The sequence below is a fragment of the Pezoporus occidentalis genome, unplaced genomic scaffold (genome assembly GCF_034315485.1).
Source record: "Pezoporus occidentalis ecotype Australia unplaced genomic scaffold, CSIRO_AGI_Poc_V1 ctg173, whole genome shotgun sequence".
NCBI lineage: Eukaryota > Metazoa > Chordata > Aves > Psittaciformes > Psittacidae > Pezoporus > Pezoporus occidentalis.
The window spans coordinates 537,102-558,698 of record NW_026913565.1 but is presented as its reverse complement, the minus strand read 5'-3'; the positions used below and the strand labels follow the sequence as shown (position 1 = coordinate 558,698).

At 40.1% G+C, this 21,597-nt stretch overlaps 2 protein-coding genes across 8 annotated transcripts in view; both read left to right on the top strand.

Moving 5' to 3' along the window:
* LGR4 (leucine rich repeat containing G protein-coupled receptor 4) overlaps positions 1-17,569 on the top strand; it is a 93,265-nt gene extending 75,696 nt beyond the window's left edge. For all 7 annotated transcript variants that reach the window (XM_062614212.1, XM_062614211.1, XM_062614216.1 and 4 more), the window contains 12 exons: positions 784-852; positions 1,446-1,517; positions 1,610-1,681; positions 2,327-2,395; positions 2,788-2,859; positions 6,873-6,938; positions 8,036-8,107; positions 9,106-9,177; positions 9,465-9,590; positions 10,697-10,818; positions 11,511-11,585; positions 14,584-17,569. In XM_062614212.1, coding sequence (XP_062470196.1) covers positions 784-852; positions 1,446-1,517; positions 1,610-1,681; positions 2,327-2,395; positions 2,788-2,859; positions 6,873-6,938; positions 8,036-8,107; positions 9,106-9,177; positions 9,465-9,590; positions 10,697-10,818; positions 11,511-11,585; positions 14,584-15,860 — 2,164 coding nt within the window. In that variant the 3' untranslated portion in view covers positions 15,861-17,569. The remainder of the gene's footprint in view (positions 1-783; positions 853-1,445; positions 1,518-1,609; positions 1,682-2,326; positions 2,396-2,787; positions 2,860-6,872; positions 6,939-8,035; positions 8,108-9,105; positions 9,178-9,464; positions 9,591-10,696; positions 10,819-11,510; positions 11,586-14,583) is intronic.
* Positions 3,208-3,899, top strand: LOC134161420 (large ribosomal subunit protein uL6-like). The gene has a single exon (XM_062614220.1). The coding sequence runs from the start codon at positions 3,230-3,232 to the stop codon at positions 3,806-3,808; it is 579 nt and encodes a 192-aa protein (XP_062470204.1). The 5' UTR covers positions 3,208-3,229; the 3' UTR covers positions 3,809-3,899.
* Positions 17,570-21,597: the final 4,028 nt, after the last annotated feature.

The following is a 21,597-nucleotide window of genomic DNA, read 5'->3' as shown; positions in this document are numbered from 1 at the left end:
ATAAAACAAATGAAGGAGGGCAAGAGCAAGCCAGTGACAGCCTCTGTTAACATGAAGAGTTTGGATGAGTCCAGGAATGCTGCTTACTCCAACTGTGTTGTCATTCTCTTAGAACCTCAATTAAGTAATAATTAGATGCTATGTATATATGCATAGCAAATGCAAGACTTTTTACATGAGTTTTTGCTGCTCATAAGGAGTCTGTTTCACAGAAACACAGCTGTAGCAGGTCTTGACATTACTGCTGGAATGGTGACAGGTTAACTGGTTTCAACAGTTCCCTGTCACTGATGTGTATTGAATCAGTGTGATGAGATTTCCCTCTTCTCCTGTTCAGGGTTTGTAATTGGTTTTGCTACAGGGTCTGCTATTACCTAATGGCGTATTTACTTTTTGTTTTCTACAGTCTGAAAGCTAATAAAGAGTAGTCATTTCTGTCTACTCTTTTTTTTTTTACTTTGAAATCTTAGTTTATTTCAATGTAAATTCTAGTGAAGAAAAATCTATGAGGTGTTGAAAAATAACGAGCTTTGCTTTAAAGAAGCATTTGACTTAATATGCGTAATCCTCTAGATAATATTAAATATCTTACCTAAGTTATTAGCTGGTTATAAAACATGTAAAACATTAGAAGGCTAAATATAAGTTAAGTTATTCTATGGTCTAGTTAAAGATCTTCTGAGAACTTTTTATTTTCATTGAATTGTCTTAAACAAACCTTATTTTGACAATTCATGACCACTGTTAGGAATTTTATGATTCTCCTACTTTTTTTTCTTCTAGGGATTTAAATTATAATAACATGGTAGAGTTTCCTGAAGCCATAAAAGCACTGCCAAGTCTAAAGGAGTTGTGAGTATTACTTATTCTCCCTTTTTACCAGTTTTCTTTCTCCTTTTCATAAATAAAGAGAAAAAAAAAATCCAGGATTTAGGAATGCTTGTCTTATTATGCAGCAGTCTAAATCAGATTAAGTAGTGCTAAGTGAAGCTATAATTAAAGGAAAATATAATCATCAGCTAGACAGGGAACCTATTGAATTCATTTTGGAGCTGTATAAGTAAGCAATTTCTTCAAGGAGAACCATTACCATAGATCCTGAATCTGAGCTGGTTTTGGCCCCCAGTAGCAGAATTAGATATTCACTGACCGCACATGTTTTCCTTCTCCCCTCCTTAAGAGAGAAGGAAGAAGAAAGAAAGCACAGGATTATGTTTTGGGACAGAGATAGTTTCTTTCTAATTAAATATTTTTTGTTTACCTGATGTACAGAAGACAGAAATCATTCCTTCCAAGTTATTCCTACAGTTTGACTTATTCCTATGTATCTACAATCCTGGTTTTGGCATGATTGGAAATTGAGTAGGTGTGAAGAAAATAACTATTGGTTGAATCTACTGGCAGTATATTTTTAATTTTTTTTTTTTCTTCTCCAATATCTTTAGGGGATTTCACAGTAACTACATTTCCATAATTCCTGATGGTGCATTTGCAGGAAACCCCCTTCTAAGAACAATGTAAGTAATTTTTATGCACCTGTTTTTAGTATGTAGCAGACAGTGACTGTAAGAACAAGAACAAGGATTAAAACACATTTTTTATTTCCCAGACATTTGTATGATAATCCTTTGTCTTTTGTGGGGAACTCAGCATTTCAGAATCTCTCAGATCTGCATTCCCTGTAAGTATACTCTCAACTATACAGTAACAATAAATGGATATAAGGATATGAAATGCTGTGGCTAAGAACTCAAAATAACTAAATCTTATGACTGCCTTATAACTTTTTTGCATTAAGCTTTAATAAACATTGTTATTGTTGGGAATATCCAGTTTGTTAAGAATCTTTAGTAAATATGCTCTACAACCTTTTTTTTTTAATCTTGATTGCCTTGCATAAGACACATAACCTCAGGCCAAATGCTCAGGTTCCTACTTAAACAAACTGCAATATATCCTAGGTGTTTTTTTGAACAGGGATGTGCATTGTGAGAATGTTTTGCAGGTTAGTGTATGCACATTCTCAAAAGATAATTCTGAGGGTGACGAGTAAGTGAAGCGGAGCAAGGTTTCAAACTTTGAACTACAAACTACCTATGAGTTTATGCCCTTTTCGTATGCATGTATTGATATGACTCTTATCAGCTTGATGAATTCCAGTTGTTTGATTTATTAAGCATATTACTAGTATAAGAAGCAGTGAAAATACTTTTACATACTGTTCAAGTGTAAAACTTACACAAAAGCAGTAAGAATGTTAGAATGTCTTGTTAGTGAAAATATCTACCTGATAGCTTACAGCTCATTTTTGTGGGAATATTCTTAGGGTCATTCGGGGTGCCAGCATGGTGCAGTGGTTTCCTAATTTGACAGGAACTGTTAACCTGGAGAGCTTGTAAGTATCTTCTACAGAAATCTTTTGCAATAATTTATTTACTTTGACACTCTCATGAAGTGTTTGAAACACGATTAGTGGGTCTGGAGAGTGACTACTTATATGTTCTCTTCCTGTCAAAAAATGTAATTATATAGCTTTCCTTAATGTGGTATCTGGGTGCCTGTTAATTATTCTTTTAATAGGGTGAGCTGATAACAGCCTATGAAAAGCCCATTGATACTAACTTCTCTCTCACAGAACTGAAAGCCAGAAAACTTGGCCGCTTCCAAACAAACAAACTGATGGTTAATCTAGCACCCTGGTAGCTGAGATACCATCCTTATTCTGCTCTTACATGCCATCTCCCAGCAACAATGCAAACATTTATGTTTTCCCTTTTTTCCTCACAGAACTCTAACAGGGACCAAGATAAACAGTATTCCTGTTAATTTATGCGAAGAGCAAAAGGTGCTACGAACTTTGTAAGTATACACTCCTCTATTTTCATGTGCACCAAAATGTTTTGAAAGAAACTTAAATCTAATATACAGCAAAAGTATTGCTTAGAAATGCTCATCCTAGTAGTTCTGTTGGAGTTGGAGATCCGATTGCGGCTTCTTGATTTTAAGAATCAAGACTCATGGCAGAATTGATGTAATGACTTCTATTCCTTTTATAGGCATGCACTGTGTTTCTTTCTTATGGTATAAAATCCATGTAAGGTGGTGCTGCAGAACAGTCTTTGCATCTTCAAACTCATTCTGCCACCACTCACTGGTAACACAACAGTAGTCATCTACATTCAGAGTAAAGTTTAGTTATGGTTTAGTTTCCGCGCTGCCAGCTGCGAGAATGAAGACCATTCTCAGCAACCAGACTGTTGACATCCCCGATCAAGTCAGTGTGTCGCTGAAGGGCCGGACAGTCATTGTCAAGGGCCCCAGAGGAACCCTGAAGAGGGATTTTAACCACATCAATGTGGAGCTGTCTCTCCTGGGAAAGAAGCACAAGAAGCTACGTGTGGACAAGTGGTGGGGTAACAGAAAGGAACTGGCAACAGTTCGCACAATTTGCAGTCATGTACAAAACATGATAAAGGGTGTCACGCTGGGCTTTCGTTACAAGATGAGATCGGTGTATGCTCACTTTCCCATCAACGTGGTTATACAGGATAACAGCTCCCTTGTGGAAATCCGGAACTTCCTGGGGGAGAAGTACATCCGCAGAGTGCACATGAGGCCAGGTGTTTCCTGTGCAGTATCTCAAGCCCAAAAAGATGAGCTGATCCTTGAAGGGAATGACATTGAATTGGTCTCCAATTCAGCTGCCCTGATCCAGCAAGCCACTACAGTCAAGAACAAGGATATCAGGAAATTCTTGGATGGTATCTATGTCTCCGAGAAAGGAACAGTACAGCAGGCAGATGAGTAAAACTCTTAATAGTTACCTGGATCCTGAAACAAACTACCATGAGACATTGTATCAGGAAGTGCCACCTTGAAGAATCTGATCCAAAACTCAAGCACTGTGAGAGGTTTAATAATTTTTTTTTTTTGGATGTGAGGGCGATCTGGCTGCGACATCTGTCACCCCATTGATCGCCAGGGTTGATTCGGCTGATCTGGCTGGCTAGGCGGGTGTCCCCTTCCTCCCTCACTGCTCCACGTGCGTCCCTCCCGAAGCTCTGCGCTTGGTCGAAGAGGACGACCTTCCCCGATACAGGCGGTACCGTTCATCGGTCACGGGTATACGGTAGCTGCGCTCCCCTGCTAGAACCTCCAAACAAGCTCAAGGTCCAGTTTTTTTTAATACATGGCAGACAAAACTAACACCAGAGGCAATGTAGGCCCACTGATGAACGGGATGGGTGCCTTGGTGACAGAAGATACGGAGATGGCAGAGTTACTGAATGCCTTCTTTGTCCCTGTCTACTCTGCTGCAGGCAGTCCTGAAGAGCCCTGTACCCCTGAGACCTTAGATGAAGTCAGGTCGACGGAGCGGTTTGCCTGAGTCAATGAGGAATGGGTTAGAGACCAGTTGAGCAATCTGGACATCCATAAATCCATGGGTCCAGATGGGATGCACCCGTGGGTGCTGAGGGAACTGGCGGAAGTCATTGCTAGACCACTCTCCATCATCTTTACCAAGTCTTGGGAAACGGGAGAGGTGCCTGAGGACTGGAGGAAAGCAAATGTCACTCCAGTCTTCAAAAAGGGCAAGAAGGAGGACCCGGGTAACTATAGACCGGTCAGCCTCACCTCCATCCCTGGGAAAGTAATGGAACACCTTATCCTTGGTGCCATCTTAAGGCATATCAAGGATAAGAGGGTTATGAGGGGCAGTCAACATGGCTTCACCAAGGGGAAATCATGTTTGACCAATCTCTTAATCTTTTATGAGGAAATAACACGGTGGATGGATGATGGCAGAGCGGTGGATGTGGTCTACCTTGACTTCAGCAAAGCATTTGACACAGTCTCCCACAGCATCCTCACAGCTAAATTGAGGAAGTGTGGACTGGATGATCAGGTAGTGAGGTGGACTGTGAACTGGCTGAAGGAGAGAAGCCAGAGAGTTGTAGTCTATGGGGCTGAGTCTAGTTGGAGGCCTGTAACTAGTGGAGTGCCTCAAGGGTCAGTACTGGGACTGACCCATCACGATTTAGATGAGGGAATTGAGTGTACTATCAGCAAGTTTGCTGATGACACTAAGCTGGGAGGAGTGGCTGACACACCAGAAGGCTGTGCTGCCATCCAGCGAGACCTGGACAGGCTGGAGAGTTGGGCAGGGAATAACTTGATGAAATATAACAAGGGAAAGTGTAGAGCCCTGCATCTGGGCAGGAACAACCCCAGGTTCCAGTATAGGTTGGGAAACGACCTGTTAGAGAGCAGTGTAGGGGAGAGGGACCTGGGGGTCCTAGTGGACGACAGGATGACCATGAGCCAACACTGTGCCCTTGTGGCCAAGAAGGCCAATGGCATCCTGGGGTGTATTAGAAGGGGGGTGGTTAGTAGGTCGAGAGAGGTCCTCCTTCCCCTCTACTCTGCCCTGGTGAGACCCCATCTGGAATATTGTGTCCAGTTCTGGGCCCCTCAGTTCAAGAAAGACAGGGAGCTGCTGGAGAGAGTCCAGCGCAGGGCAACAAAGATGATTAAGGGAGTGGAGCATCTCCCTTATGAGGAAAGCCTGAGGGAGCTGGGTCTCTATAGTTTGGAGAAGAGGAGACTGAGGGGTGACCTTATAAGTGTCTATAAATATATAAAGGGGGAGTGTCACGAGGATGGAGCCAGGCTCTACTCAGTGGCAAACAATGATAGGACAAGGGGCAATGGGTAGAAACTGGAACACAAGAGGTTCCACTTAAACTTGAGAAGAAACTTCTTCTCAGTGAGGGTGACAGAGCACTGGAACAGGCTGCCCAGGGAGGTTGTGGAGTCTCCTTCCCTGGAGACATTCAAAACCCGCCTGGACACATTCCTGTGTAACATTATCTAGGTGTTCCTGCTCTGGCAGGGGGATTGGACTAGATGATCTTTTGAGGTCCCTTCCAATCTCTAGCATACTGTGATACGGTGCTGTGACTTTCTGTGTTTGAGAACACAGGAGGGAGCATCATGAACTAAGAGAAATAGATATGAGGATTAGGAAGAGGATAGTCATACAAAGGAAAGACAGAATAAGCAATAAAAGGGTGTTTTAGAATAAATGCAAAGAAACCCAAACTAGTAAATTAAACCATTGGGAAGGGAGGGGCAAAGCTATGTTTACAAAGTATACGTGCAGGGAAATTTGGAACAAAAGCAAGTGGTGAAAAAAGGAGGAGAAAAATAGGTTCTGTTTTATAGAAGACAAACGGGGGGGGAATGACGAGGTAGAATTTATTTTCAAATGGAAGTTTATTTTGGAACAGAAATTTGAGGATGCTTTGCAAGGACGTACCAACACACTAAATCAAAATTTGCACTAAATTCCTGCACTGCATACCATCTATCCAGTTTATTCTGAAAAAGCAGATTATTAGTAAACCTTTTTAGATTACAACTCTCAGAATTCAATGAATTTGTACAGTGTGGTTTTGCGGTAGACATATCCAGATGCAGAAGTGAAAGCAGTGAAATAGAATATAGAATATATGTAGGTATAGGATATAGAATCAAAAATACTGGTTGGGAGGTATCTCATGAGCTGTCAAAGCCACTGCAGAGACACAGCCTGGTTTTCTGTTACTTTTCAATCACAAGGCACCAGTTTCAGTAGTTGAAATTTGTCGAATAGCTTTGGGATGGGTGAAATTTTTGTAATGGTTGCTGGCTTTACCTCACTGATTGAATTGTGATTCCCTTCATGATTTTCTGTAAACTGCCCTTAGTTTCTTCTCAGAACATTGCTAACAGGAAGATGATGCCAATCCATTTAATGGTTACAAATGATGAGACGTTTCTAGTAGAGAAGAGCTGGACTAAGCACCTTTCTCCTGTTTTCTGTTTTGAAGGGACTTGTCTTATAATAATATAAAGGACCTGCCAAGTTTTAAAGGCTGCCATTCCTTGGAAGAAATGTAAGAAAAAAAACATGGTTTTTATCTTTATTGACTCTTTAGTATGCTGAATCCAAGTCTCTAGAAACTTTTTTGCTTGTGTTTGATTCTAAGTTTCTAAGATTAAAGACGGAGATATGACCATCTAATGTGAGAAGTGTGCTGGACAGAGAATTCAACCACTTGTTTTTAGTGGTTAAATTTCCTCAATTAGCTAAGTTTAAATTGTTCATGTGGCACAAAAAGGAATCCTGCATTTCAGAATAGTATTGCTATACACATAAATGGAATGAGCATTTATGTGTTTTTCTTTTTGCCTCTTATCTCTTCTGCTCTTCTTCAGCTCCCTCTAACCATCAGCCTATGCTTGTGTAAAATGTTTTTTTCCTCCACTCCCTGTAAGGCACATTCAAAACCCATCTTTGCTTTTCCTTGCTTCACTGAATTTTCTTAAGCTTAATTTCCAGACCCTAAACAATATTTCTGCCTAAGTTGTGGAACATGTTTGCATATGTTCTTACTTCTCCTTTTATCTCTACGGCACTCAAGCTTCTTGTTTATTAGCAGGGCTAATAAACTTCTTAAAGGCCTTTGCTGTTATGCTCTTGACATCTTCAGGCTCATTGTACATGTGGTTCATTGTAAAGGGAGCTACTGAACTGCAAGTACAGTTCTCCCATTAGCTCTTGAGGTGTTTGTCAACATATTTCCTTTCATAAATCTGTATTTTGAGAAATTAAAGTACACTGAGGGTCAGAACATGCCTAAAGATTCCCTGCAAAATGAAGTGGATTTGCTTTAAATCTCAGTGTGATTCTTCAGAGTTTGCAAAGTGTTACTTTTTTGCTTGGAAATAATTCAGTCCTCGCTTAAGTCTCTTTTGAATTATAAATGAGTTGTGAGTTGGGATTAGGCAGAGGTGCCATGAAGGAGCTTCATGGTTGTATTAACATGGCTATGGGAAATAGTAAAACTGTTGGCCTGCAAGGGGAAATGAGAAAAGCCTTGCCATCGGTAAGGCTAAATCTATGAATTGGCAGGCGTGGAGCTACCTAACCCTTGGTTTGAGGTCAGACCAGTTAGCTAATTAGTTCTCTTTATACTTCTTCACTTTGCAGTTCTTTACAGCACAATCAAATCCATGAAATCACAGAGGATACCTTTCAAGGACTGTCCTCCCTTCGTGTCCTGTAAGTGCACATAACTGCATTCTGAGTAAAACATGATAATGTTTTTTATTCTCATGTAAACTGCTTGGTGTTATAAATCTAATTGATGGCAAAAACCCAAGTGTGCTGGATCCTAAGGTGAAGCAAACCATGTGCAGGAAATATTAGCAGCAGCTAGTTTCAGTCCTGATCTTTTGATTCTCCATTTTGTTTCTCTAGCCTATAAAGATACTTCTAAAACATATATATATATATATATATATATATATATATATATATATATATATGGAGATTGAAAAAGGAGGTGGTGTTTTTTTGGTACTCCAATATTTTGCATTATATCACTGCTATCTTGCATTATGTTATTACTGTATTATTCCATTATACAGTATTTATTGGAGAGATCCTATCTGTTTTCCTCAGGATGAGCAGCCCAGTAAACAAAATTATCTCTTTCTCCTATATCTCTTGCTTTAGGAAGATTGTATTAGGAACACTGAAATTATCAGGATAAAAATTGACAGGTGTTTCAACAGGAATGTCATAATATAAGTCATGGTGATTCAGCTGGATTTTGAAATCCAGGAGAGTGGAGGCCCTTCTGCTTGTTGTTGTGTTGCCTCCCCCCTTCCCTGCCAATGTTCCCTGCTGCTGCTCTGGTTGTCATCAAAGTGATTTTCCTGGCACCTTCACCCTGAGATTAGGGGATGCTAGAGTCAGCTTATGCCTTGGGAACACAGGCTGTGACGATAGCACCAGGAAGGAATGGAAGCAGGGCAGGAATGGGAGATGGATTATCCTTTGGGGGTGAGGTGAAGCAGGATACAGCTGCCTTACCAAGGGATTTGGCTGCTACTGCACCTGGCTGACTAGGGGAGAGAAGGGAAGCAGGAGGGTTGTCCAGCTTTTCTGACACAGGCATAATGCATTTGTCACCTTAGCTTTTTTCACTCAGTACGGTGGCTGTTACAAAGTTTTGATAAAACTGATAAAATAATCTCATTTGGCATTCTTTGTAGTGACCTCAGTAGAAATCGGATCCGACAGATCCACAAGGAAGCTTTCATCACTGTTGGAGCTATTGTTAACCTGTAAGTAGACTGTTCTGTGCAGCAACCTCCTCTCTCTAGCATTAAACTGCTGAGCTAGTAAATATTTTTAGCTTAAAATTGATATTTACCCGTTCTGTGTTTCACGTGTGAATGGTGAAACCTCTCACTAGCTGACCATTGTTTGCAGTGCCTGCTGCGCTGACAGGCATTTTCCAGGCCACAGCCTCAGTATGAGGCCTAAAGAGCCTTCTTATTTCAGTGAAATGTATGCTAAAGGATCTTCAAACTTACTTTGTTGTAACGATGTCTTAATATTCACATTTCAGAGACCTGAGTTTCAATGAACTCTCTTCAGTTCCAACTGAAGGATTGAGTGGACTGAACCAGCTTAAACTTGCAGGCAATTCAGAGTTGAAAGAAGCTTTGGCAGCAAAGAGCTTTGCAAAGCTCCGGTATGTTGGTAAATAACACCACAGAGTGCCTCACTTGTTTTGACAGTAGCAAGCAATAAGACAATAAATTAAGCCAGTTTAGATAATACTCGTGATGAATCATAGAATGGTTTGGCAAGGACCTTAAGTTCATCCAGTTTCAACCCTCTGCCACAGGCAGGGACACCTTCCACTAGATCAGGTTGCTCCAGGTCCTGTCCAGCTTTGAACACTGCCAAAGATGGGGCAGCCACAGCTTCTCTGGGCAGCCTGTGCCAGTGCCTCACCACCCTCACAGTAAAGAACTTCTTTCTTTTTTTCCCATACTATTAATTTGTCTAAGACCAAGGAAGGAATCCATGCCACTTTTAGAATCAGGCCTCAGCAGTCCTGCAGAAACAGCAGATTGTTTTTTAGGTTTTGATCTGTGTCTGAGAACTAAAGCATTGTGGAATCCTTCAGACTGATGACATTTACAAGAACAGAATTCAGAAACAATACTGCAGATAGCTGATATTGTAACCTTGAGTCAGAAAAATCAACTTCTGGTCTGCTATTATCTCATTTTTTTATGTGAACTTCTTAAATCTCTGTGTGCAGCTGTACTTCTCTACCAGAATTAATAGTATGTGCCATTTATGTTAAACTCAAATAAACAAAATAGGGAAAAAAACCCTCCTCTTTTGGGGCCACAAAGTGAAGAGTGGGAAGGAAAGACGTAATTTTTAATATCATCTGGGAATTAGCTTACTTACAAAGCAGTTACTCCTTAATTAGTTTGCTTAATTAGTTTGCAGTTTCATTTGCACAGGAACGCCACAAACACTGATCAGAATTTGGTTTGTATAAGGAGTAGAATCAGTAGTAAAGAGTGCTAAACATCACAGTATTTTCATTGTACTCCTTGCAGCAGACATGTAGGTCTTCACCAATTCTTTATCTCAGTGCAAAAATTCATCAAAAATGGTTACAACTGATCTAGTTTGAAGTAATAATTTTTTATTACTGACTTGGACAAAAAGAAGCTTATAGTTTGGCACTCAAGTGTGCTATCTAAATGTTATTAATAGATGGTAATCTTAATGTTGGTTACAATGGGTAACACTGGTATTCTGCCTGTACTTCAGGTCACTCTCTGTACCATATGCTTACCAGTGCTGTGCATTTTGGGGTTGTGGTTCTTACTTAAACTCTAATGCTGAAGATTCGGGTCACCAAGATCAAGGTGCCTTGCTGGATCGTGAGAAGGGTAAGCGTTTCATTGTGCTAAACCAGCAGTATTATTTTGGGCCAGACTAGACTGAATAATGGTGTATTTTGTCTTTGAATAAGGAAATTTGGAAAATGAAAATATTTATAGGAATACAAAAGCTGTCCCTGAAAGTGCTTAGGAGTTGCTTACAGATTGGCACTGCCACGTTCCTTCTAAATGAAAGTGAAATGTATTATCTGACAGTGCAAGATTTGCCTGTTTAAAAAAAAAAATTAAAAATAATAATAAAAGAATAATTGCCAGTATTTTTCTGTCATTTTCTGCCAGAGCAGAAAAAGTGTTATGGTTCTTAGTATTTTGACCTTTCTGTTCAGAAAGGACTTGTCCTTTCACTTAAACCACGTGGTTTCACTTAAACCACGACAGTTCTTTGTGGCGCTTCAAGGCCCATAGATCTTTCTCCAGTGATGAAAGATATTGCTGCTATGTTATAGAGCATTGTGAGTAGCTGGGACATGCAATAGTAATTCAAACTGCTGCAGCGATTCCTGCACTGAGCATTTGACTTCATGTGCCAAATGGGAACGGCTCCACTGTTAAAGTCTTGAATGCTGGTGAAGTGTTAGGCCTTTGATCTTTCAAAGGGCTACCTCCATCCTAGGCAGCTTTGCTGAATTTCACTTTTTCTTCCTACAATTAACCTGTTTTTCATTTTTACTTGGATACAGCTGATGCAGATGTTCTAAGAAATGAGGAAAATGAGGAACTGGGACAGACTATTATTCACTGTACACCAGCAACAGGTAAATCTTATTATGTGCTTTAGCATGATGTTATGCAAATAGCTGTCTGCAGAATTACATGTTTCATTCCTCCTAGTCATTCTGTACACAGAACATGAAATTCTACAAAGCTTGAGTGAAACTTCAGTTGATGTCAGTATTGTTTTGGATGAACAGTCACAAAGATTTGGCTCAGCTTTAGACACATAGCACTATACTGGAGAACTATACTAGGAAAAAACAGAACTTTGTTTCCATAAGCAGAACAAGCAAGACTGTAATGCTTGTATTTAGAACCTGCTGTGTTTAATGCACTGCCGTCTAATTCTGTGTTACTGTTGCCAAAGAGATGCCTGTATGAATGCTCATCTGCTTCAATGTGAAGTCAGCCTGTGCTTTAAAAGCTTAACTCAAACTACTGTCATGGGTGGTTTTAACTAAACTTGATTATCTTTGCAGGAGAGAGAATGGGGAATACTTCAGCTAATCTGTTCCCCAGCCCTACTGTAGCTGCATTAACTGACAGCAGAGGGCTGTTACAGGTAGCATCTTAAATTGCTACAGCTACCTGTGCAATGAGTATTCTTATTGGCATATCAGAACTATTCCAATTCAGGCTTGAACAGCCCAGGAGTGTTGAAAGTCTTTGATCTTGCAAACAAGTATTTCCATCCTTGGCAGCTTCATTGCTGCCCTTCAGCTTATCTTCCTCAAACTGCAAATTTCCACACACGGTTCCACTTGGCTCTGAAAGCATTTGCTGTGGTGCCCTACAACCTTGCCTTTGCCATGGGCTCTCCAGAGGATTCCTTCTGTACCTCTTATACCCTCATCTTTGCACAAATAGGAACACACAGACAGGGGGAACGGCATACTTCCAGAGAAGTTAATACTGGATGAGCAGGGGGGTTCCAAGTTTTGTTTCATTCTCTTCTCCTAAACTGGTGCTTTACATCCATTATGAAAATCTGTCAGCATTTCATCTCTTGGCTAGCTCTGGCTTTAGTATACAGAATATCCCAAGGATTTCTTAATCACAACCAAAAAAAAATTGTGGTCAGAAAGTCAAAATACATTATTAATGTAGCCATATGTAATCTGAGAAATAATTTGACCAATGCTGCTTATTTGCTTTTGGTCTTTTGTTCACAGAATGAGAATTCAGATGGTGTGTTACATAGGTTAAATCTTTAAAGCTTTTAGCTCTCTCTTTTTGCCCATGCCAGAGATGCTGTAGCTCTAAAAGGAAGGAAGAGCGTGTTCTACAAGATCACAATTTGCCTTGTTTTTTACCAGTCCCTCCCAAACAACTTGTTTTCTATACCGTGCTGTCATTTGGTCATAAGTAGGACACTCCACCCACCATCTAAGCTCTGAATCATTGCTCATCTCGTAGATCCACTTTCTGCTTTGCCTAATGGCAGGAATGGATTGCTGAACAGTGGCATTCAAGTAGCATAGCACTGAAAGCCATGAAACTCTTCTTTCCCAGCATGAATTTCCCCCTGTGGGCTGGGAATATTGTTTAAAGGGGAGGGTAATTTTTAACTCTCAGGATAGCTAGACCCTGGGAGAAAGACAGGAAAATGTGGTGGATTTTTTTCTCCAAAGATGCCTCGCTGCACAGCTACTAGAAAAGTGCTTTTTGAAGCACAGCACTGACACTTTTACATTTCCTAAGGTGAAAGTTGTTTTCATTTATAAGTAGATTCAGCTTAGCAGGTATTTTTGCATCGCATGAATGTACGTAAAAATAATTATTCTGGCGAGGATGTCTTAGAAATATCTGTAAAAAAAGGGATTTTACTGATCTGATAATCCAGTCAGCACCATTATTTCTTGCCCAGAAATGAAGCTTGCTCGTTTAAACAAACAAGCAGATTCTTTTTTGATTTGTCACTTCAGTAGTTTCTGGAAGTTGCTTTATGCTTTGGGAGATTTTTGTGCTGGCATTTAATCGTTCTGCCTCATTGCTGTTCCAGCCTGCAGGAGGGATGGGTTGTACTTACCTTTCACCTGCCTGAAGGGAGAGCATGAGCTGTGCAGAGCCAGGAGTCATAGGCTGAATCCAGCTCCGAAGCTCCAGCCTGAGGTGGTAGCACAGTCTGGGGCTTTCCTGCTCTGCCTTCAGCTCCCAGAGTGCCTGACCGCAGGGAGAGATCCCCAACTATTGTGCTTCGGACAATTAGCAGTGCTTAATGGGGATGTAGGAGGGGTTAAACTCTTCTAATTGTTACTTAAAATCAGTAGGATTTCCCTATGGAATAAATAGCAATTAGAAGGATTAAAGGGGTAAGCAGGAGTAGTGACCTTTCCTCCTTGTCTCAGTTCGTATTATTTTTCTTGTTGGCTGTATTTTATTATTTTTCTTAAGTGGCAAAAGAAGAAGAAGCAAAAAATCATTTTCCTGATATGACTTTCCAAGCTCACAGTGCCTTTCAGTGACAAGGGTTGGGGAGAGGGCTTGTGGTGAATTCCTGTCCCTGTTAAAGCTGATAAATTGAATTTGTCAGCTGTTTTACAGATGCTTCCCTGTGACCAAAAGTTGCTCCACAAGGCATGTTTGCGAGTCATTTTTCAAGAGAACATGCTACTTCTAAAAAATTCTTTCACTTTGCAAGTTGGTTGTGAACATTAGCTTTTATTTGGTACCAGTGGTTTTTAAATGAAGTATGAAATCTAAAGAAAACAAAAGGTATTTACGTGGCACTAATGAAAGCTATTTTGAGTAGCTGAAAGGTAATTAAGTTTGTTTAGGGAGCTTGTTTACATGAAGTATTCTCAAGTGACCATTCATCACTGTAATTATTATTTCAGGCATAATTAATTAGTAAATAGCTTCAGCAGAATAGTTTACTTTCAACTGACCTGTTTAGCAGTTCAGCTGTGTGCTCTATTCATGAATTAATGAGGACTGCTCACGTAATACCTTTTGAAAACGTTGCTTATTAAGGCACAATTTTTTTCCTAAATTGCTTGTCCTTCTGTTTTGTTTTTTTGTTTTTTTTCTTTCTTCTAGGTGCTTTTAAGCCTTGTGAATATTTATTGGGCAGCTGGATGATTCGACTTACTGTTTGGTTCATTTTTTTGGTTGCTTTATTCTTCAACCTGCTTGTCATGTTAACAATATTTGCATCCTGTACTCCATTGCCATCTTCTAAACTGTTTATAGGTCTGATTTCTGTCTCTAACTTATTTATGGGAGTCTATACTGGTATTTTAACTTTCTTGGATGCTGTCTCTTGGGGAAGATTTGCTGAATTTGGCATATGGTGGGAGACTGGCAGTGGTTGCAGAGCGGCTGGGTTTCTTGCCGTCTTTTCGTCAGAAAGTGCCATTTTTTTCCTGATGTTGGCAGCTGTTGAACGGAGCTTCTCTGCGAAGGAGATCATTAAAAAGGGGAAAAGCAATCGCCAAAAACAATTTCAGGTTGCAGCGGTTTTTGCTTTCCTGTGTGCCATGGTAGCAGGATGCTTACCACTATTTTACAAAGCAGAGTACTCAGCATCACCCCTTTGTTTGCCCTTCCCCACTGGAGAAACACCTTCGTTAGGTTTCACCGTAACTTTAGTGCTCCTGAATTCATTAGCATTTTTGCTAATGGCTGTTATCTACACTAAACTGTATTGCAACTTGGAGAAAGAGGACCTCTCTGAAAACTCGCAGTCCAGCATGATTAAGCATGTCGCTTGGCTAATCTTCACGAACTGCATCTTTTTCTGTCCTGTTGCATTCTTCTCATTTGCACCGTTGATCACTGCGATTTCTATCAGCCCTGAAATTATGAAGTCTGTTACTTTGATATTTTTCCCACTGCCTGCTTGCCTTAATCCAGTCCTGTACGTGTTCTTCAACCCGAAGTTCAAGGAAGACTGGAAGTTGCTCAGGCGCCACATGACCAGGAAGAATGGAGCAGTGGCAATAGCCGTCAACACTCAAGGGGGCTGTGTGACGCAGGATTTTTACTATGACTGTGGTGTCTACACGCACTTGCAGGGTAACATCGCTGTGTGTGAATGCTGCGAATCACTCCTGTTATCCAAGACTGTGCCCTGTAAACACTTGATCAAATCACACAGCTGCCCCGCACTGGCAGTGGTGCCTTGCCAAAGGGCGGATGGCTACTGGTCAGACTGTGGAACCCAGTCAGCCCACTCTGACTATGCGGATGAGGACGACTCCTTCGTGTCGGACAGCTCAGACCAAGTGCAGGCCTGTGGCCGTGCATGCTTCTACCAAAGCCGAGGGTTCCCTTTGGTTCGTTATGCCTACAACATACCAAGAATTAAAGACTGAAAAGGCCTTTTGCCATCAGCTGTTCTAATAAAGAGGTATAATCCTTCATAGACTGTTGCCTGTTTTGACCTTTCCGAGCAGGAAACACTTTTGTAATCATTGTTTAGTGTCACTTGTAAAGAAGGGAAGTGGGCAGTAATTTCTTGAGCCATACGTTAAAAAATAATGAAACAAATTAATCGATTGCCCTGACTGTAAATAATTGGTAAACCAAATTTGTTACCCAATATTTTTACTCTTTTTCCACACAATAGTGGTTTCTTTTATACATTTTTTTACATGCTAATGATATGTTTCCACATTGTACTCCAGTTGTACTTTGCTTCTGCTATTGGTGAGGTACGTTCTGTTGATTTCTTTTTAATTTTTCCTGCCAAAGCACAATTTAAAAGACAGCTGTTTAGTAGTAAAAGAAATTATTTTTAAATGTGACTTTTCTATAATTGAGCAAAAAACCTCTCTTGCTAGCTTTGTATAGTGTATTCAGCATTGAATCTCAGGATGAATTTTACTGCAGGGCCAAAAAAGGGATTAATTCTCCCACACATAACTGTGACAGCAATATAGGAATACCATGTTTGTTTTGTATTTCAGAATACTCAATTTTTAACAAAAAAGTTTTGTTACAATCAAGCGCTTGTAATCCACAATACCTGTAGATGATGAAATAAGAATATTAACAGCTGTCCGGAATAATAGGGTTGAACACATTTTTCCAGTGATGATGCATGACTTCAGGTGAACCACAGGAACTTGCTTTAGTATTAGGCAGTCAGGTCACACTGTTGGAAGGAGTATTGATGCATCGGGGGTGTTAGCGGTGCTGTCATTGTACACCGCTGTCTTTGCAGAAAGACCAGCTAATACTCTGCAGCCTGTAGAATGTTACAGTGTTGCAATAATACCTATGAATAGACTGAGATTTTAGCAAATGGAGGGAAAATGGAAAGCATTTTTGCAGTAAAGAAAAGCATTTTTCCAGTTATTTTACTTAGAGTGAAGTACACTGTGCAGAGTCACTGATTTTCATGTAAATCAGTGCAATAGTTTTAAACCATTCAAGTCCTGAGACCCAAATGATTTAAGTACAATCAGCAATCCATTTATCTATATTTAGTTTGAAATCGATTAATCCAAAGTTATGAATGCATGATTAAGTAAATATATGTATGTTTCTTGAACAATACACTAAATTTAAGTGCAAATCCACTGCCATCCCAGTTATTCTGGAGACATCCTCATTAAGATTTAAAGCTAGATTGCTGTTTTGAGAATTAAACTGTATATACTGTTCATACAATGAATTTTTATCTTTGTATTGTAAATTATTTGATAGAACACATGATGGGAAATGTGGCTTCAGTTCATTTTGTTAATTAAAGCTACCTCCTAAACAATAGTGGCTGCCAGTAGCAGAATGTTTAAAATGTGGTTTATATACTTTTTGCATTGTAAATAGATATGGTTGTATATTGTCACTGTAATAAAAACAGAATCCTTGTATATCAAAATCATGTAGTTTGTATAAAGTATGGGAGGATTATTTACTGTATTCTGTTAATTTTGTAAGCCAAAATATTCACATGTAAAGCAAAAGTGAAGAAAACCGACCCCGAGTTGTTAATTCTTATATTTACACTCATGAATATTACATCTGCAATTAGCATGGAATGTTACACTGAAGCAAATAAAGGGTATATGAATATTGATTGTTATTTTCTCAATTTTTCAAAAGTTTAAGGCTGAAAATGGCTCACATATAAAATTATTGAGCATAAATAATTTGTCATCTGCTCTCTGCTACATGTGGTGAGAATTTCAGGAAACAATTGCCAGAAAAAATAAGAAAGTTGCCATTTACAAGTGGATTTCTGATCTTGGACTAATGCTGACTCTTGGCATGCAAAAGGTTAAAACCTTCAGAGAAGTCCTTGCCCTTTTATGAAGGAGTCATAAAACACATACTGTGTTTGAGTTTAAATGATTTTGGAATGGCTTAGAAAAATATACAGATGATGAGTTTGGTTTTGGTACTATTTCTATGCTGAGAGTTGCAGGCAGGTTTTTTTAAAGCCATAGTTTTGTCAGAGCCTAGCCTGTTCCATGCTCCCTCTATCGGCCAGCCACTCACAGATAACAGGAATACTTCCCACGGGATTACTTCTCAAAAAGGACAATAAATGTCAGCTGCCATTTCATAATCGGTAAGGAAGGAAGTCCAACCATCCAGCTTTCAGAAAGCCTGTTGTGTTTCCAAACAATATTCTTTGGTATGCATTGATTTCTTCCTCTGTTTTACAAATGAGTCTTCACTGAAATTCTATTAAAATGCTCAGATGTGATCCATTTGGTGTTCCAGTATTTGTGTATCAGTCTGATTTTGGACTTACAGTGATGCTAGCAGTTATCTTTTAATGCTGTCAGCCCAGTGTCTTCCAACACACACAGGTTTTATCTACTGGTAGAGGTGAGAGATTGCTGGCAGTAGCTACTGAAATCAACATACCAAGAAGCAGTGCTGCAAAACTTGCCTGTCTCAGCATTGCCTGTCACCTATGGATGGTCCCACAAGAAGAACCCAGAGAAATCCAGCTACCAGGTAATGCCTCTTTTGCTGTGTCTCCCAACTTAATAACTTTTAATTACACAGTTGTTTTTGATCTTTCAGTGCTAGCATAACAAGTTTATTTTTAGCAAGAGTTTCTAATATTGCCTTTCACATACCATGCAGTAGAGTCTGACAGATTTACTGTTAGTACTGACTTTCAGTTGAAGATGATTCAATAATTAAGGAAGTGAAATCTGAAATGGGATAATACATCACAAATTGCTCTTCACTGTTGTATACTATAAGAACTTGGAGCATGAATGGACACATTTCAGATCTTGCATTCATGGCACAACACTACTATAAATTTAGGTTTTACCTAAGAAATAGTAGTTAATAATCACTGTGGCATTTACTGTGGGGAAATCATTTAGACTTGAGGGTAACAAAATGAGAAGTGAGTCACTGGTTTCCAGTAACAAAAGCATAACCTGTAAATGCCTTCAAAATTTCAGGCCAAAAAAGAGCAAGTAAATCTGTTCCTGACGCTTTTAAAGAGAAAAAGACTTTGTGCAGGAGCATGAATGAGCTGGAGAAGCGAAGGCTGTTCAAAAGGAGGAGGGCTGTGAGCATGGTGTATCACAGAGATGTTAATACACTCTGCCAAGAAGGAAAACTGAAGTAATTTATTGTCTTCTAGATTCCACAACCTCTCTTCAAGAAGAACTACAAATGCAGGCACAAAAATAGCCAGTAGACAAGTATAGGCAGGGCTCGTTCAGCCCTGACACAGCATGAGCCAAGTAGTTTTCTTCCTCACTCCTGTGCTTGCCACATTGTTTTTCCCTACACTGGAATATCTGAAGACTCAGTAAGGCAAATTTGGCTATATTTTGTTAAAATTTTCTGTTGTAGTTTTTTTGTTTGTTTTGATTTGTTTTGTTTTTTCCAGGTTGCAAGTAAAACTAAGATACACATTTTTCAAACTTTAGGCATCTTGTCTAAGCCTTATTTTGTGTCTGAATTTAGTAAGGTGAGTTTTTCAGTAAGATTATTCTTACGCATTTTCTGTATTCCTGTGTGTAGGGGTGGAACTATGCGTTAAATCTGAAAAGAATCAGATCTGATTCTTTTTATTAAATCTGTATAGTACTAATCAGGTTGAACTGAGAGGTTCCTTCTCATGCCTCATAAGTTTTTGGAGACTGAGCTGATCAGATTATAGTTCAATTTCTAAATTTCAACTGTTACCATAAAGAAGATTTGGCAAATTCAGGTATTTCATACAGTTGTCAGGGTAGTTAGTGATTCAGGGTAGTTGATTTATGCCTAGAATTTAATTCTCTTCTGTGTTAGTTACCTGTAAAATTGCTTCCTTAACATCATTTTCTATGTTAAATGGTTTTTCAGCTTCTGTGGATGGCAATTAGGGGTTACTTGTGAGCAATTTGTCAGGAGCGTTTGGATGTTCAGACATGCTGATTGGCATGACTGAACAGACAGAAAGTATAGGTCTGTGTATACATCACTCTGTCTTTACTCTGAATTTAACTCCCTGTTGCTAGATAGCTTTAAGTACTTATTCCATAGTCTATGATGGTGTTGGTTCAGTTAGCACTGAAAGACTGAATGTACTTTTTGCCATTTCTTTGGTGAGAAAATAAGCTGTTTTTTCAACAGTGGTAACAACCGTAAGGGTGTGTATATATATTTATTAACTAAGCTCAGTTATTTGCAGCAACTTCATTGTGTCGGTTTCATTTTGCCCTAGGCTTCAGCAGAGTTGGAGATTAATTCCTGCCAGGGCAGATGCTTTTTAGAAGGAGGCTTTCCTATTATGGTGCTAAATTCACAGAATTAAGGTTTTGCTGTGAAGCATGTCCTCGTAACATGCTGTTTGTCTGCTTGTCAGGCCTTCTATGGCCATAGGAGTGGTGTACCTGAACCTGCAGGGTTGTTGTTTCAATCCTTACTATTTAACAAAGGATGTTGTTTGGGCTCTTACCATGCCTGTGTTATTAACTAGGGCAGAGTGGCTGTGGAGCAGGCTTGACAAGTTGGGCAGAGCAGTAAGAAGAGGGATAACAATGGTATTATTTTATACTTTTCTATTCCAGTAGCGATGCCTCAATCCACTGAAAGGTGAATTGGCTTTTACCTCCCTCTCTGTAGGTTGTTGCAATGCATAAACCTTGTTACAATGCTGAGGTTTCTTAATATAAGCTACTTGCCCAATTCTTGTTCTTGAATGGCCAAGGAGGGGCTTCCCAGGAGGGAAGAGAAAGACTCATGTACGTGTCTTTGGAAAGATTGCAGCTGGTTGCTGTGTTGCCTTGAGATATTCATTTCCCAGTTTCAAGCCATCCCAGAGTAGCAGCTCTGGGTCTTCCATCAGAAGCAAGAGGTGCCCAGTGCAGTGAGCTCCAGAATTCCTCAATTCAGTGAGACAGGACTTTTTTGTCCTCTCAGACTGTTGCCAGTCTTCACTATGAGCCGGGCTTTAAAGCCAGGGAAGGTTTTCAAGCCTTCCTCAGATGGTTTGAAATTGCCTTGTTGAAATACTTGAAGTTTTCATTCCCACCATGACCTGGAGCTTTGCTCTCAGTGCTTGTTTAACCATGTAGTAAAAACGTTTCTACTTCCTGGATGTCTTAGCTGCATGCAGCACAAACACAGACATTCATGTAAAACCATATGTGGTTTCTGTTTAACAAGGCTGAGGCATTGCACTGTGCGCCTTGTAAGAAGTCAGTCTGATGTGAAGTTTTCTTGTTGTAACTTTACTTGGCATGAAATTTACGTTCTAATGGTATTTTGTTGTCTCCAATGCTTGAATCATCAGCTTATGTTATTTTAGGTGTCACTTGTCTTGGGCTTGGCTGTTGGAAAACGCTAAGCTATGTTCTTCTGACATGTTGGAAATCATCATTTACGCGTGAGGTTGCTGATTCCCGTTTATTGAACGGCTAAATGTGCAAAACTGTTCCTCGGGAAGAAAGAACAGCTGTACAGAGCTCATCTTAAGAGCCCAATGCGGACCAACGGGGACAGCGTCTCGCGGGCCTGCGGCCCCCCTCAGCCGGGCTGAGGCAACGCGCGGCCGGCGCAGGCGCGGGGCGCGCAGCGGGCGGGCGAGAAGATTGGCGGCGGGGCGTCCCGGTTGCCATGGCGGCGTTTGGAGGAGGAAGG

Bases quoted from the DNA above. Each gene is read 5' to 3' on its own strand.
- LOC134161420 (XM_062614220.1), top strand. From the start codon at position 3,230: ATGAAGACCATTCTCAGCAACCAGACTGTTGACATCCCCGATCAAGTC.